The sequence below is a fragment of the Glycine soja genome, chromosome 12 (genome assembly GCF_004193775.1).
Source record: "Glycine soja cultivar W05 chromosome 12, ASM419377v2, whole genome shotgun sequence".
Lineage (NCBI taxonomy): Eukaryota > Viridiplantae > Streptophyta > Magnoliopsida > Fabales > Fabaceae > Glycine > Glycine soja.
This window is the reverse complement of record NC_041013.1, coordinates 10,382,834-10,401,050: the sequence shown is the minus strand read 5'-3', so window position 1 is coordinate 10,401,050 and position 18,217 is coordinate 10,382,834. Positions and strand designations below refer to the sequence as shown.

The 18,217-nt window shown below is 30.5% G+C and overlaps 1 protein-coding gene across 7 annotated transcripts; it reads left to right on the top strand.

Moving 5' to 3' along the window:
* The first annotated feature begins 1,582 nt into the window (after nt 1-1,582).
* LOC114378557 (ELMO domain-containing protein A-like) lies at nt 1,583-7,019 on the top strand. Of its 7 annotated transcripts, none has more exons than XM_028337181.1 (10): nt 1,583-1,776; nt 2,963-3,065; nt 3,706-3,836; nt 3,952-4,020; nt 4,211-4,326; nt 4,926-4,980; nt 5,116-5,236; nt 5,552-5,599; nt 5,717-5,811; nt 6,673-6,883. In XM_028337181.1, coding segments are annotated over exons 2-10 (732 nt in total). In that variant the 5' UTR covers nt 1,583-1,776; nt 2,963-3,064; the 3' UTR covers nt 6,769-6,883. The 7 variants fall into 7 exon arrangements, with proteins under 7 accessions (XP_028192982.1, XP_028192984.1, XP_028192981.1 ...); XM_028337183.1 differs by lacking the exon at nt 1,583-1,776 and adding an exon at nt 1,830-2,108 and having other exon boundaries at nt 3,733-3,836; XM_028337180.1 differs by lacking the exon at nt 1,583-1,776 and adding an exon at nt 1,831-2,108.
* Nucleotides 7,020-18,217: the final 11,198 nt, after the last annotated feature.

The following is an 18,217-nucleotide window of genomic DNA, read 5'->3' as shown; positions in this document are numbered from 1 at the left end:
ATTCCTTCTTCAGCGTGCTTATACTGTCAGGGCGACTGCTTTGTGACCAAGTTTTCGTGGTGTGAGGGAGAATAGTTGTAAAAATACTAGTGATTTGTGTAAATAATAAACCAACTTGAATGATATGGAGTGCAAAAGTTATCTTGCGCTATTAAGATGTGAAAAATAAAGTAGAGTACCATAGCTAACTAAGTTCGATTTTACCTTTTTTTTTACTTATTGTTTTTATTTATAGAAACTTGAACCACCTTTTTAACTATACGATCTCTCTTTTATCCACTCAATAATCCCTACACCCCTCAGACTTCCCATTCCCCTGCAGCACTGCCCTGCCATTGAGATGCGACCAGATCACATTGCGCTAGCCCACTGTGTTTAGATTCGATCATCCTGTGCCACCTTTCCCCATTCAAGATTTACGCCACCCATCCCCTTCAAGATCCAGTAGTGTCACATTGCATGCAACCCCACCCTGTCAAGTTTAATTTTTTTTCGCCCCAACTATATACAATGAAAACACAATTTTGCTGTACAAGAACGAAATTGTATTTTAGTGAGAAGGGTAATTTTGGAAATTAGCAAAAAACTATTCACATGGGTACTGAGAAAAGGAAATTTTGTAGTGTGAATAACAGCTTCCCTTATTAACTGTTCTGTTAAAATTACGACCATGTCATTTTACAAGGCGGAATGATGACTAATGAGGTGGCAGTTTTGACACATAAAAACAAAAAAAATAAAATTGACACGTGGTCGTTGATCAACAACCTTTGAGTTTGTTGGATCATGAACACGGTCCTTAATGCTTCTACCTACAAGTGTGTGAATTTCCTTAAAACAAAATCTGTCCCACGCGTGACATGCTTAGTAAATAATGATATCCATTAATTATGTGATAAAAGATTCAATCTATAAATTTATATGAATAGAATATCTGTGGAAAAGAGTCTATCCATTAAATAAATTAATGTACCTAAAAAAAATTAGTCTCTAAAAAAAAAGAATAAACCATTAATTTAATAATAAAATTATATAAATAGTTCCTAAATTATTAGAAATCATGTTATATAATGATTCAAAGCATAAAAAATTAAATTAATCCAAAAACATTAGCAAAATAAATTAACATAGAAACTAAACCGATAAATATTTAATACTTTAGGAAACTTTTTATATAATTACATTATTTTAAAGACTATCTAGGAGAGCTGATAATAAATTGAAGGACTAAATTGGTGGTTTGTTCAAAACAAAAAATTGCCGTTGCCACTTGTTATCCATAATAGTATACTAAAATCTCAATTCCATCTCAAAACAATAACTCATCACACAAACAGATTTATAATAATAGTGTCATATTAGGATGGTTTTTCTTGTAGTTAAAAACTCATCAAAAAGTCTTTAAAAAAAACTCATCAATAATCATGCTATTATTTGGACCCTTGCATGACAAAAAGAGCCAAAGAAAGCACATAGTTTGGGCAGCACCGAGAACTACGGTATAGGCTAGCAGTGGGGAAAATGTATGGCATCCAAAGCTACACAAACAGACACACAAAACAAACCATCACAAGACCCTTCCTCAATGCAAAAGCAAAACTCAATCTGAAACAAAAATGCCATTTTTCTACTTCCCATATCCCTTCTTCTTTCTGGCCCCACCACTTCCCTCTACTGTTCTAGTGGCTCTCTTTCTGACATCAACACCACCAAGTACCTACAACAACATCACAACCATTGACACCTCTTCTGAGATACCCTAACATCACATAGCTGGTATATATATATTATCTATCTATCTAGATATCAAAGTATCAAACATTACATTGCATTGTGCTATGTTATGTTACATTACATTACATGTCTTTATTCCTATGCTTTACCTAGATAGGACAAATATCATGTTTATCTTGTATGAAAAGTTGGTGGGCTAGAAAAAGCAAAAATCAATGCTAGGCAGAGCAGAGACACCAACCCCAACTTTTCAAATCTTCTTTTGCATCACTAACTTCTTTACAGCATAAAGCTAAGCAAAAAAGAGACTCCCTTTGTTATGCTTGCCCTTCTATTTCAATTTCAACGTGTAATCATGGCTTTTGTAACCTCAGGTTTGGCCTTCAATTATGTTGGCACTTTGGTTTTCTTAATTTTTTTTCTCTTTCTAGTAATTGCTACAAATGAAATCAGCGGATAAACAGCATATGAATGATGGGGAGGTTGAATTATAGGGGAGGGGGTGCATGAATTGAGTGCAATCATAGATCACCCATTTGTTTCAAAATGAACTTGTCTTTTTCTTCCTTTTGCCTTCGGTTAAAAGAAAAAAAGGTTGAATGACCCTTGTTCCTGATTGCACCCTCATGAGATTGAGGAAGCGTAAACGATGTTTTCCTTCTTGTTCCTCTCTTCGCAAAGTAAATTCACCTTTGTTTTCTCATGTTTCTCTCTATCATAAGCTCCATGTCTGAAAATTCACCTTGAGAAAAATGTTGATAATGTAGACTCTCAAAAGGAATTAAAGAATTGTCACATCATTCAGAAATTGTCTCTTTTTACCAAACTGTAATGCATTTTAAATAATTTGTCATATGTGGATTGAATTGACTTGCATTTCGTTTTTCCATTAGTTCTTGATCTGACAGTGATGTAGTAGTCTCAAGTGTTTTTCAGGTGTTTCTTATCTGCTATTTAGTTCAATAATCTTTTGTGTAATTGTTTCTTATCATTGTATAGCTTCTGAATCTCAAGCATCTCTTCTTACTAAGTCAGAAACCAAAAGTATGTTTGTCGCCTTACTTTCCTGACAAATTCTTCTAGGCACATTGAGATAGCATGCTATGATTTACTCATCTAAATGCATGGAATTAAAATTTGACAATTGTTTTGGTACATTGACAAGTTGTTCGTATTGTCTTTATGCTATCACTCTTTGCTTATGGATGCTTTCAAAATTGAAATACAGGTAGACGAGGATGAGATTTATTGGAGACGCAGAAAGGAAGATGAAGAGTTGGAATGGACACCTAATTCCACTCACTTAATATCTCAGTTTACTCAATGTTTTAGTGAGTACATTTGTTTATCTTGATCTCTTTCTGTTTCTATAGATTTTTTCATCTCTTTTCAATCAATATGTTAATTGATTGATGTTATAAGTCAATGAGGATGTGGAGGGTTACTGAACATTGTGAGAAATCTCAAACAGTTCCAGTAAAATACTTAAACTAGAAATCTCAAACAGTTCCAGTAAAATACTTAAACTATCAGATTTTCATGCTTTCTCATGTAAATTATCCTTCTAGATATGGTGATATAGTTTGCTAGTTATTTCTATCAATAAGTAGTAATTTTTTGTTTGGCAGTTTCATTTTGAGAGCGCTCTTGATAATTCAAGCCTACATATGAAATTAAAGTAACTCTGCCTTTCAAACAGGAAAAAAAGAGTTTCATTGGTTGTTTTGTCCTATCCAAGATTCGTTTCTTACTTCTCTAGGACTTTCTTTCAAAAGACAGTTTAAGGGAATGCCTCTTCTGCATTCTGTTTTCTGTATTAGCAAACAAAGCACACACAATATTCAGAATGCATTAGAAGAACTTATTTCAACTCTGAAATTCAGTATTTCAAAGTCTATAATGACTCAACAACACAACAACATGATGATTCTGTCCTATATCATTTTATTGATCATCCAAGTTTTCTTTCAGTGTTGATCTATATTTTGTTACACGTAGCTAATGCTATGGTTGGATCACGATCATGGATAGGAGGACTCTTTCACCGCACAACCACCAAGCGAGATGACAAATTCATTGATTATCCTTTGAGTCCTATTGAGGTAAAACAGAAGATGGTGATTTGTTAAATTTTCCTTCTGATTTTCTGTTTATTTTCAATTGTGACTTACTGTTATTACAGACTCTGAGCTTAATTTGTTTCTATGTTTATGTCAGGAGGAAAGACTTCAAAGGCTTCAAGAACGGCTGCAAGTTCCTTATGATGAGACTCGACCTGATCATCAAGTATATCTGTTTTTCATGAACCTATTTTGCCTCTTTATTTATCAAAACTTCAGTTTGCTTCTTGAAAATTCAAGCTTCATTTCTGGTTCTTAGGAAGACAGACCCTACCCTGTAGTTTAGGAATACTTTCAACTTTTGACATGTTATGTTTATACCACATTTAACTCACAAAATCATTAACTTTCAACAGGAATCACTAAGAGCTTTGTGGCATTGTTCCTTTCCTAATGTATCTCTGGAAGGCCTAATATCTGACCAATGGAAAGATATGGGATGGCAAGGTCCTAATCCATCGACTGACTTTAGGTACACTTACATGTTCTTATAAGATCTCAAGGCATTTTCGTCACTTTCCCTTTGCATTAAGGTTTATAGTAGCATGGAATTTTCACTATTTTTTTTCCCCTTACATTTAATGATTCTTTAATGTATGGTACAGAATTAAACCAAATCATTTCATTTCACAGAAATTTGATGATCCTTCATATATCAGTTTTATTAGATAGCTACTAGGGATTAAATTCTAGTCATAGGGATCTATGCGTTGCTTGTTCCATAAGCACACAAGGACATGACTATAGAGAACTTCAATAGACCAATTCTTTTAATATATTATGGAGGATCCCAAATTAATATGCTGAGCTGATAATTTCTGATTAGTTAACTGAATATTATATGAAAGCACTTGTTCATAGAGACTTCAAGTGAGTAGATTCTTTCCTTATCTTTAACAATGATCCCAACCTAATTGATATGGTGACTTCATTGTTTCTAATTAGTAATTGCAAATTATGTGAAAACACTAGTTCATACAGACTTAAAAGAGAGTGCATTATGCTTGACCTTTCCATTACCTCAAAATTTTCTATTTCAAGGTATTGTGTCTAATATCCTGATTTCTTCAGGGGGTGTGGCTTCATTTCCCTTGAAAATCTACTGTTTTTCGCAAGGAAATATCCGGTATGCATTTGTGTCTTCTATTCTGTGTATCTGAAAGAACTTGATGAGCCTTTTTGTCCTCTCATTTTAGTTCCTTGATATCTATCTTGGCAGACAAGATGAGTTATAACTAATTTTATGGAAATTCAAATGAAGGAATCTTTTCACAAGCTGTTGTTGAAGAAAGATGGAAAGAGAGCAACCTGGGAATATCCATTTGCTGTTGCTGGCATTAATATATCATTTATGTTGATACAGATGTTGGATTTATGCTCAGGTTTGTGTACAATTTCACAATGCATTATTCATTCCACTGATTCTGCTATTATAAACAGTAAAGGGTAGCCCAGTGCACCAGGGGAAAATGCTAGAAAGTAGGGACACAATACGAGACACAGATATGGCATGAGTTGCATTTGGTCAACATCTTTTTCTTTTTCTTTTTCTTTTAACTTTATGTATTGATTTTGTTGTTTGACCTTTTGGCGTTTGTAAATCTTTCCCTTTATCAAAAAGCGAGGAAGTAAAGTACATTTTCTAATAACATTTCCACTAAATGCTTTTTTTTTTCGTTTTTTTTTTTTTGTTGCAGAAAAGCCACGATGTCTTCCAGGCATGAATTTTGTTAAGTTATTAGGAGGTGTGGTACATCTTAATCTGCCCTTGTCAAATGCTTGCATGTATTTGACCACTTCCAGGAGCTTTTTGATGTTTTACTCCTTCAAATGCTCATAAGTCTCATTACATCTTACCGCAGAAAATGAAGAAGCATTCGATGTTCTATACTGTATAGCATTTGAGATGATGGATGCACAATGGCTGGCTATGCATGCTTCCTACATGGATTTTAACGTACGCTTTTTTATTCCCTGCGTTTTCTGTATCTCCAATCCTTCATGTCTTTTCCCTCCTAGTCCAATGTTAGGAACGTAATTATCTACTAATCACTACAAGCTATAGGTAATTCCTTCTTGCTGACTTTATTTCCAAATATGGTATTTATAACATGAAATGGATAACAAAAGCTGAAAACCACTAGTTGGCCAGCTGTGCCGTAACAAACATGAAATGGAAATAACAGAATTAGTTTGTTGTCACTAACCAATTCTTACAACAGAATTATCTTTTGCATTATCCTATTGTCTATTTAGCAAGAGCTAATTGTGTAACAAAGTCCTTGTAGTGGGCTGGTTTCCTGATGATCCTCTTGGGCCTACTGTTGTCCTGTGCTCTATTGCTATCTTCCTGGGCCTCCAACCACTACAGATAATACCAAAGGAAAATAAATAAATAAAAATAAGATTAGATTAGAGTTTTGAAATGGCAAGTACTTTGATATTAAGGCTACTTTTCAATTTATATCTGATCTTGGAAATTGTTTAATTTCCATATCTTATTTATGGCCACTTTTCCTTATAGTAAGAGAAACTTTATTTTCTGTTATTACTCAAGGACATTAAAACTAATCTAAGATTAAATAGAACAAGTTTTGGAAAGAATCATAGAAGATATTAATGAAGCAAAATTGTAACGGGGAAGTAACTAAGTAAGGACTCTTCACATAAAGTTGGTATTACAGAAACTTTCCAATTTTTTTTCTATCTTTTTCACGAACTGCTTTAGTTATGATTGTCTGAAACACACACTAATGTATTGTTTGATCATTTCAACCTCTTTAATGCATTGACACTGCAAATTATTGCATGGCTTTAGGATGTTCTACAAGCAACAAGAATGCAATTGGAGAGAGAGCTATCCTTAGAAGACATCAACAAAATACAAGACCTGCCTGCTTACAATCTGTTGTAACTTGTAAACAATAGCTTAATTCTTCCTCTTCTGCTCATAAGCAACAAATTCCAAGTGGCACAATTTTGTAAGTATTGAAGACAATTTCGCCACCATGCTTATTCTCAGCGAACTGCAAGGATTTACTCCTCTTCTGAATCTGTTTTCAGAGTCACCTTTGAAGTTCTTTATAGCTGACATTTGGTAAATGAGCTAATGACATTAAACTTTGAAGGGGGCCTTTGAGAATCATTTTTGAAATTTTAGTTGTTGTGGAATTCTTTAAATCCTTAGGGGAAAGAAAAGAGATGAAATGTGAGAAACAATCTGATCAAACAGTTCAAAAGAAAATTAGAAATTAAAACTTAATTGGATTAAAATCTTGAAGCTATAATATTGATGAGGTTAAAAGGGGCTAGCAATTGCAATACAAAATTTAAATTCACTTGTACACACTTGTGGGTGCGAGTCACTTCATAAACTCTTGCCTGCATAATGTTGTTACATTTCTGCTTTATCTCATTATCTGTCAACGATTATGGAAGAAGACATTGATTAATTTAGTTTGATTGTGACAGGGACTTAAACAAGTTGTTGTAGACTAGTCCAACTATTTAAGAACAGTTAAAATGATCAGTTTAACAAGTTTTGTATATTTCAATGGTGCCATATGGTTAAGGGCATGTCTAACTTATCTTAAATAAAAATGTAACTCATCATAGACAATTGGTAAAAATCTCTTATGTACTTTAAAATGGATAGTTGTAAATATTAATTACACCAATCATCTTTGATGGGATGAGGTTGTTTAACCCATCTGTGCATTGCACAGTTTTTAAATTAAAACAAAGAAGCGACTAAAAAAGTCACTAAAAAAATAACTTGAAAAACTATTCCACTCACACGTGGTGACGCTGGATAGGTTTTACAATACTATGATAAGTAGACAACTTATATAATTAATTGATCCCTGTAATGTATCTAAGTTTTTAAGTTCCATAGCTTAACACAAGTTAACGAAGTCTTATTGGTTAATGGTTATTAACAGCATAACTAGTAAATTTTTGCCTGTTAGTCTGTAAGTTAGTTTTTTAACCTCTTTAATAGGCCTTACCATTAATTAGACTTCTAAAATAAGTTTTCAGAGGTTAGACAACTTTTAGAAAGGTCAATTTGTCTTTAAAAAAAAACTCTGCTTCAAATGAATATATTAGGCTCGAGCCATAGATTTGAGAAACCTTCAGGTCTAATAGAACTCAACTATCCAAATCTATTTTCACCCCTTGATGTCATCATTAATAAACTATCATTAAAATTAATAAATTTATCATATATAATAATTTAAGATATGAAATGATCATTTTACCTTTTAAAAAAATCTCTATATCACATAAATATATTAGGTTCGAGCCTTAGATATGAGAAGTAGCCCAAGTTCAAATCTTATAAAACTACTCTTTTTTTTTCATATATTATTGAGTGTTGCTAGGTGCACCCAGCATTTTTGCTGGTGCACCCAGCAAAATTCTTAAATGGCAAAAATACCCCCGGCCTATTTTTTACTTATAAAAGCTGTTTTTTTTTTTGCAGAAAAGCACAAAGCCTCCATTTTTTCTGTGTTTTTGTGGTTTTCGTTCGGCATTCTCTCGGGTTCGTTGGTTCGCTGTGAAAGGTTAGGTGCGGTGAAGGTGAAGGTGCATTGCGGTGGTTGGCAGTGGTAAACGAGGTACGCAGAGGGTGTGGCGTTTGTCGTGGACGTACGGTTCATTTACGGATCAAGTTGATCCGTAATTCTATTACGGATCAAGTTGATTCGTAATTGTTACAGATCAACTTGATCCGTAACACACTTCCGGATCAAGTTGATCTGTAAGTCTATTATTTTTGGTATTTGCTGTTTTTTAATTTATTTTCCTTTTTTTCCTGTTAAATTACTAATTTTTTTCCATTTTTTGTTTGATTTGGTTAGATGGACGAAGATGAGTGGATGTATGAAATAATGTTTGAACGAGCGGATATGGATTATGAAAATGCAGAAGAAGCATGTGGTGCGAATGAACCACATGTTGATTGTTCGGATGTGTTCAACACTTCTCAAGTTATAATGTTAATGTTTGTCACAGATTTAATAAAATGAATACTAGTAAAAAAAATTATGTGGATTTCTTTGTAGGTGTTTGAGTGCTGAGAGAATGTTTTGCGGTGGGCTTGATCCGTGGCTCATGAAAACGGATTTGTGACGGTGATTTTAGGGTCGGACTCAAACACAGGTAGTAGAGGAAGGACTACATTTGTGTTAATTGGTTGTGAAAGGAGTGACGAGTATAGGTGTAGAAAAAAAGAATTTATCAGAAGAGACACTGGGACTAGGAAATGTGGGTGTCCCTTCAAGCTTCGTTGCAAGCCAGCGGTTGGAGGAGAAGGCTGGGTGGTGAAGTTGATTTGTGGAGTGCATAATCATGAATTGGCCAAGTCATTAGTTGGACATCCATATGCAGGGCGATTGACTAAAGCTAAAAAAACACTTATTGCTGATATGACGAAGTCCATGGTGAAGCCAAGAAACATTCTGCTAACTCTGAAGGAACACAATACCAATAGCTGTATGACCATTAAACAGATATACAATGCAAGAAGTGCATTCTGTTCTTCCATAAGAGGAAGCGATCTTGAAATGCAACATTTGATGAAGTTTCTTGAACGTGATCAGTATATTCATTGGCACAGAATAAAGGATGAAGACGTGGTTCGTGATATCTTTTGGTATCACCCTGATTCAGTGAAGTTAGTCAACGCATGTAATTTGGTATTTTTGATAGACAACACCTACAAAACAAATCGGTACAGACTCCCACTGCTCGATTTTGTTGTGCTCGATTTTGTTGGGGTGACACCGACTGGGATGACATTCTCTGCCAGTTTTGCATATGTGGAAGGTGAACGCGTTAATAATTTGGCATAGGCTTTACAATGCTTTCGAGATCTTTTTTTAAAGCGTGGGTGCACCTAGCATCACTCTAAATTATTTAAGCACCCAAATACCGATGGAACAATCTCGTTTTTTGCTTCTTCTTCCTTCTTCTTCTTTGGTAAACCAGGAATATGCGGTGTGCCTATTGCCTATACCTTACATATATGCAATTTTAGCACAAATTACAAATGTCAGTAATTTAGAGCATGCTTTACATGGTGCAGACTACTAATCTTTTGGAAAATTTCCGAAGTAAAACATCAATTTAATGACTGAAATAAGTGTCATTATTAATTCGATCCTTAATATTTAAAGTACAAATTTAGCTCCTAAATTTTACAATTACCAATCAATCAATTTTTAAAAAATTCATATCATATTTTAATCTAAAATCTTAAAACATTAGATTTATGGTCTTCCTGATTACATGTTCTTTGACTTTTTCATTCCTAACTAATATGGATTTTATTCACATTTATACTTCAATAATTATGAACTAAAATAGTTAATAATATCTGATTTCAAGAATCAAATTAATAAACAAATACATTTGAATCAATTTTAATTATTTTTTAAATTTAAAGACAAAGTTAATTGAAGATTATAATTTTAATAATTGATTTGATGTTTTATTTGAAATGTTCTCTTGAGCCCCTCTTTTGTCTGTCTTTCTTATTGTGAATTGTGACTTCAAAAGACAATTGCATGATTTTAAAACGTCTATATCTTTGAATGGTATCGATATATTGGAATTGACCCTGAGATTGACTTGTTTAAGTCCACTTTATCATTATAAGTCGATGACTTTCTGATGTGTACTTCTGCTGATAGAAATACAATTTATTTTAATTAATTTTGTTCTGTTGTTCTATTGCTCTCTGATAATCCTTCAACTAGCACCTGCAAGCGACACCTAGCTAGCTCTCGTTATATGATGCAATTTAAAATGATGCAATGCTACCAAAACGGTGTAAGATTATAGGGTCAAAAGCATCATTGCATCAATTTAGCATGATTGCTTCAAATTATCACATCTTGCAACTAGTTTATTTATATTGCTTAGGTAGGAACTCATATTCAGATGACATTCTTACACTTGTCCATTAAAATTTCGTCCCTTAAAGGAGTTTTAGTTACTAGGAATTGTAACTATAATTACTACTCATAATTACTTAGCATCATGCACCATTGGTTTTACAAAGGTCGCATATCATGATGTCATATGTGCCTAAAATTAGTCAATAACATTCACTACTCGTGAGAATAGGATAACACAAGAAATCGTGGTTGATTGGATTCATCAACAAGCATTGAACTTTTTTCTTATGAGACCTCCACAAATTCATCATAGCATGGCACAAGGATAAGTGGGGCAAAAGAAGAGAACAACTATTTCCTCGAATAGGGGAAGCTGCTTTACTTGATGTATAAGCATTAAAAGCGCATATTCATGTCCACCATTGAAGCCTATCCATATCCAGCACTTGATATATATTTAGATGAGCCATTTTCAATCACTATATTGTCCACTTATATATATTCCCTCAATTATGACGTCTATAAGACTATAACATCAAGGCTGAAACTGACAACAATATGTGAGATTACATCCATATCCGATACAACTCTGACTAAAGAAAATCATTGTTTTCCTTCTCTCAACTCGGCTTTGCAATAACATATTTTTTTATTAGTCAAAAAACATTACATTAGAGGTACTAAATTCTTATACAATGTTCTTACTTATAGTATTACAAGTCTTTATATATAGCAATATCGAGTCAATTGACCATTTATATAAAGAAGAAAACCCTTTGCTTTTATATTTAACCAAGACTAAGATTTAAACTTTAGGTCTAATAAACACTCAGCATTTGTAACCTCACCTTTAAAAATGATATTATAATGATATTATATTATTTCTGTGTAGCTATATATAGACCAAATTGAGGCAAACCACACTACCTACCAAGCCTTTTTTTAATTTTTTTTTCCTGTGAGATCATAATATATTTAAGTTGTAACAAATGATTCCTACTATCATTTGACATTACCACTTGAACCCCAAAGAAAGTTATAAGATCAATTTGGTAGTAAGATGAAAAGAAAGAAAGAAAAATTGTGGGTTCGACTCTCTTGCTAACAAAAAATTAACAATTAACTACTAATATTTGTGATAAAAAAAAACACTTGAACCACAAGCTAGTCAAGGACATTTTCCATGATGAAAAGGAGCATGAGAATGTGAGAGATGACTTGTAGTTTCTTCTTCTAGCCATAGTAGAGAAGAGTTGAATCTTTGTTATCTAACTATATTTCTTTTTCTTAGATTTTATATTGATTGTTGGACAATGAATGATAGAAATAGGGTGGACGACAATGATTGTCTAGTCTAATACTCTTGTACTCTTGTCTTCTGAATAGATCATTTAATCTATTTGTTAATTAACATAAGTTGAGTTGTAATTGTAATTGTTTTTTATTTTTCTGTTGTAATAATTTTCGATTAGACAGTTAGTTATTATATTCTTTGTAAAGAGCTTTATTTTCTAGGTTCAAAGAGTTTGAGAGTGTTTTGAATCCTTTAACTATAATTTCTATTATACACAATAAATTTAACAATTTTATATAATATCTCTTCTCCTTCTATCATCTGTGTCTTCTCCTTCTATCATCTGTGTTTTACTTTCTGAATAGTATTTCTCAAATTTTTTCTGACATTTTCTTTGTCTATATTCTATCCAGCAACATTCTCTAAGCAGTCTAATACTTTTGAGGGTATATTGGTATTCATGTAGCAAGATGTACTCAGCTATTATAGAGTATACATTTGGTTTTAGGTGTATACTTAAATTTAAACTATTACATGCAGTATTTTTTACTACACTTTAACTACTATATTTTTAAACAATTAAAACATATATAGTGATATGAACCACACGGCTCTTAATGGTGTAATTCGGTGTCTACTAATGTATGCCACCAGCCACTGTATACTGTTAATTTAATTAAAAATTGATCAACCACTTTAAAAGGAAAATACATGTATCAAGATATGACATGTGCCATTTGCCCCTTTTGTGTGATCCAAATTGGGTTATGAAATTGATGAAATGAAATCTACTAGTATATATGAAGTACCAACAAGTCAAAGTGCCAAACAGCTAGGTGATCTGATGCATTGACTTTGAGGACCATAACCCATGTGTTAGTGATTGCAAGAGTGATGGGTTTGTTGGTTGTTAGCACTCTCAACTTTGATAATCTCTTTACATTGTTTCAAATTGATGGCTTTCTCACTTAAAAGTGTTGGTGGCCGGTTATAATCTTTGGCATCAGTCCATTGCATGTCCCATTCCTGGAATTTATTTGTCAAATTTAGGCCACTTTTTATATATCATTGACATCAAAGTGGTAAACAACGTGCTGTTTGCATTGAAAATGGATACTTCGAGAACCCTTTAATGTCACTGAAGAAGTCACTATTATTCTACATAATTTATGTTTTTTTTAAGATTTTACATAATTTATGTTAAGAGAAAACAACTTGAACTAGAAGGACAGTTATCTGTCATAATATATATTGCTTTTGACTTGTTACAATACTACACAAACTTTCATATTTTTAAGATTTTTTTTTATAAATTCGGGTATATTTTTATGCAATATAAATTAATAATATTTCTATAAAATTTATCAATAAACTAAATATAAATCCTTTTAGTAAAATAGATATAATTTTTTTACCAATGTTGTCAACAAAATTTATATCGCCATAAAAGAACTTGCCGATGTGATTACTAATTTATCCTCTAGTTTGAGATAAAAGAAAAACGGGGAGAAAGAAAAAAAAATTGAAGAAAAATTTTAATTTATATTTTATTTTTTTTAACCAAAAAAATACTATCCATTTTTTTTAATAATTTCTTTTCTGACATCTAAATACATCGTTAGAAGATAATTGAGTCATCATGAGGTTTTTTAGGCTTTTTTTTACCATGCAAGGTAATTTTATTTTAAAATTATAAAAATATTGTAGAATTTGAATTAATTCTTATCAAATGAAGTCGTAGAAAACTTTAATGACTTTACTTTTACATTTTACTATTTAATACTAATAAATATAGAAGTTGTAATTATCATTTTTACTTTATTTTTTAATTTTGTGTTATTAAAACTCGTAACTATAATGTACGAATTATAATTAATATTTTTATGTTTATACATACATTTGTAAAGTCATGTATGAATTCTAATTCATTTTTTATTAAAAAAAATTAGTGGCTTGAATTATTCTAAATAATATTCTAATGGACCCGTCCTGCAACAATCATTTTCTTTTAACTCTGGGACTGGGAGTGAGTCTGTTTGTGCTCTTTCCTTCTTGTCATTCTATTTTTGAAAATTTTGCCTGGCACGGTAAATTCTGTAATCATCCCGAGTTTCCATATGATACGTAGAGGCTCGTGAGTCGTAAGAATATCTTCCTAATTAATCATTATACGAGACAAATAAATTTTGTTTAATATATTAATTAAAATAAGAAAAATAAGGATTGGTATTTATATCCAAAAGTGCAAAGTCATGAATACCTTAATTTAAAGTCCTAAAAACTAATTTAGAATAAATATAGTGTCTGAAGTTTATTTCTATATTATATATGTACGTACTGATATGGTGGACAACCCCTTAATTAGTCATGTCCTAAACTGTGAAGGTCCTCAAGTTAATATAGGATTGGATACACATCGATCACACAAATATATCTCGGCTTAGAATTCCTCATTCATGCCTTAGACTATGAAAGTACTCAAGTTAATATAGGATCGGATACACGTCGATCACATAAATTTATTTAGTTGATTTCTAAACAAGATGAATAGGTTAATTGTTTTAAACTTTATTTGTTTTCACTGGGTAATGGGTATCGAATCTGGAGTTTTCTATTTTTTTTTCAAAGATTTACTATAGGATTAGTTGACATGATCACTGGTGGCATAAGATTTTGTTGTTGTTTATTATCATAAGACAAAGGTAGAAAGGTATCTTTAATTTAGTTTTCATATACTCTATATTGATAGCATGAGTGACGGATTCTAACAAAAGTTCTAAAGTATGGGTTAGCATGTAAGGTGTTTGGGGACTAGAAAAATTATATTTAAGTGATATTAATTTTAAGTTAAGATGCATTCTATTTATCCAATACGTTATCCTAATAAGTGGTTTTTATATAATGATTTTAATTGTTATTTAAGATTTTAATTTTATATTAATTTTAAATTAATTTATATATTATATAAGTTTAATTATTTTTTCATGCCTACAAATTTGTTACTTTTTTTTCCTTTAGTTCATATAATTTTTTTAATTTTTAATCTTTCTACTATTTTTCTTATTTTCATATTTAATTTTAACAAATATTTGTGAGATATTTTATTGTTGATGTAATACCAATTAATGTGACACACATCATAATGATATCATTTTTTTATTGGTGTCACACGTGATAACATCATCATAAATTAGCAAAAGTAACATTTTTGTTACGAACATTTAACATAGGAATTCAAAATGAAAACTTAGAACTTGCAGGGATAATTACAAAAATAGAATACAAGACAAAAAAATTTAAAAAAAAAACTCCAACTTTCAAGAATAAATTAAAAAAATACAGCAATCAAAAGTTATATAGATCTGACATTCAAAGACGAAAAACAACATATGCAAGCTTTTTAAAAATTTCTTAAAATTGGATTGACTTAAAAGAATCACATAACTTTTAGATTTTTATATTTGTCATGTTAAAATTGAAAACAATGTTCACATATCACACTCTTATTAATCTTGTATAAGAATATTACTTTCACATGAAAATGAGCAATAACAATTATTGATTTATGAATAATTAAAATTAAATAAAAGTCGTATATTTTTTAAATATTAATTTGATTAATTTTTAATCTTAATCATTCACTTAAGACAATGAATATTTATTTTTATTTATTTCATTTAATTTCAATATATAAGTGGCCTTTGTTTAATGTTATCTCTTTTCCATTCTCGAGAATATAAAAGTAAAAACATTTATTCTCATGATTATTAAAAGGTTATCAAAATATATTTTGGTCTCATCAGAGTATCATATATTCCTAAAATAGTTAAACTCTTGTGTCTTAGGATAATTTTATTTCCATAATGAAGGATAAGAAAAAAAAATTCTCTTGAAAATATAAATTCAAAGATATTTTCTATCACCCTTGTAACTTCCATTTTTACTTATTATTTTATTTAAATATTAATTATTTTTAATTTTGGAATAACATTTCAAAATTAAATTCTAACTTATAATATTCCTAATAATATAATGCAGTACCTTCAATATATATATATATATATATATATATATATATATATATATTAACTAACAAATATCTACTTATTTTTTAGTTGGAGCACAAAAAAAGTATAAAATAATAAAAAAAGAGAAAACTAATTATATTCAAAATAAACAAATATTTAATATTTTAGTTTAATTAGATTGAATAGTTCCCCTTAGTCTGTTTAGGTCCGCATTTAAACCAGCTAATAACTAGTATAGCCCCACGTTTTAAATAGACCAGCATTCGAAAGCATGTATGCCTACTTTTTATTTGGTAAAAAATTTGTCTTGCTAATTAACCCAGTCAGTCTGCCAACCAGCCGAAAAATGGCATTTTTTTTTTACTTTTAAAATAGTTAAACTATTTTTAAATTTTATTTATCTTTTGTGTGAGAAAAAAAAAATCAGCCTACAAATCTAGGGGTCATGGCAATATAACCTTTGCACATCAAACCTTATAATAATCTACTATTAAAAAAACTATAGGACTTGATATTATCCAAACCTACACAAGTTGCTAGTTTCGTAGATTATGACTTGTACGTATAGTATGCCCTACTTCAATCATAAAAAAACAGTATGCCTACTTCTACATTTAATTGGGTATATTAAATGAATAATTAATATGTATTTATAGTATATTAAATGAATAATTACAAATTAACTTCGTTTGATACAGGTTTATTTTAAAAGAAAAATGTAATAGTTAAACTTAAAAAAAAAAGTGTGCTGATAAGGAAGATATTAAGCATAAAATTATGATGGAATATAATATAATTGTCATAAAAATAAAATTATAAATTTATTATAAATGAAATTTGTTAAAAAACACACCAACAATTTAAAAATTATTTTCACTAAATGTATATAAAATATAAAATAATCGATAAAATATCTAATTCGGAGAGTAAAACTAGGGAGACGATAATGCGGCTAACTAAAACCGCATGTGGATCTGAGTTAATTATCAAATGAATTAAATAGTTATTTTGCCTCCAAATTTTAGGTGAGAATATTTATGCTTATTTTACAATCATATATATTGCATTATACGGAGGATTAGGGTGATTACCGTTTCGGATCAATTTGACAATTCGATAATTTGAATTAAATCAATTAGATTGTTTCGGAATTTTTTCTTGTTCGGGTCTAAAATCAATTAAAATTCAATATTGATTGGTTTGAATATTAGATTCATTCTTTTCAAATTTAAATCAACCCAAATCAAACAAATTATATACTTATTATTATTTTAATGCTCAATTGTGTGTTTTTTAAATCTTTTTATTGTGTTTTAATTTAGTATACCTTTAAATTAAAATTTATGTTGAATAATTTAGTTTATTTCTTTTATATTATTATATAGAGATGGACTTTTATGATTTAATGAATTATGTGTTATTTTTTTATAATTTATGCTATTATTTAGTTGTTCTAATTAATCACATTTAAATATGTTGCTTATATTATTTTATAACAATATTATTTATCAAATTTGGGACAAAACCATGCTATTTTTTTAAAAAAATTGATTTTATTTTTTGTCAAATATACGTGACTCAGCCCACTCATAATTATATTAGTAATTTTTTTTATGAACAAACATTAATTATTAGTTTTTAGTTTTTGTTAAGAAGAGAATTTGAACTCATTTTTTTCATTCTCTTTCTCTTTTACTAGAGCAATATTATATCTTTATCATCCAGTTGGTTTGGTTCGGACTAAAAAAACATTCTAAGATTCAAACCGATCCAATTGAAATCAAATTAATTTTAATTTAATTTTCTTTCAAATTTGAATCAAACTGATCGACCATGAACACCCTTAAAAACACAATTAAACACTTCAAAAGAAAAAGGACAATTAAGCTAGACCATGTGCTATATCAATGCATTAGATACATTTTCTTATTCTATGATGGGTCCACGCGGAAATAAAAGCTCAGAACCTACATGTCATTCATGGCAAATGGCCAACCGTTCATTCAATTTCTCATGCATCTCCCCTCACTAGATTGCATTCTTAAACTCTCTTTTTCCTTTTTACCAAACCAATGCCACACCCAAAACAACAATTATTATAAAAAAAAAATGTTCATGGTATCATGTGATGCTTATCTA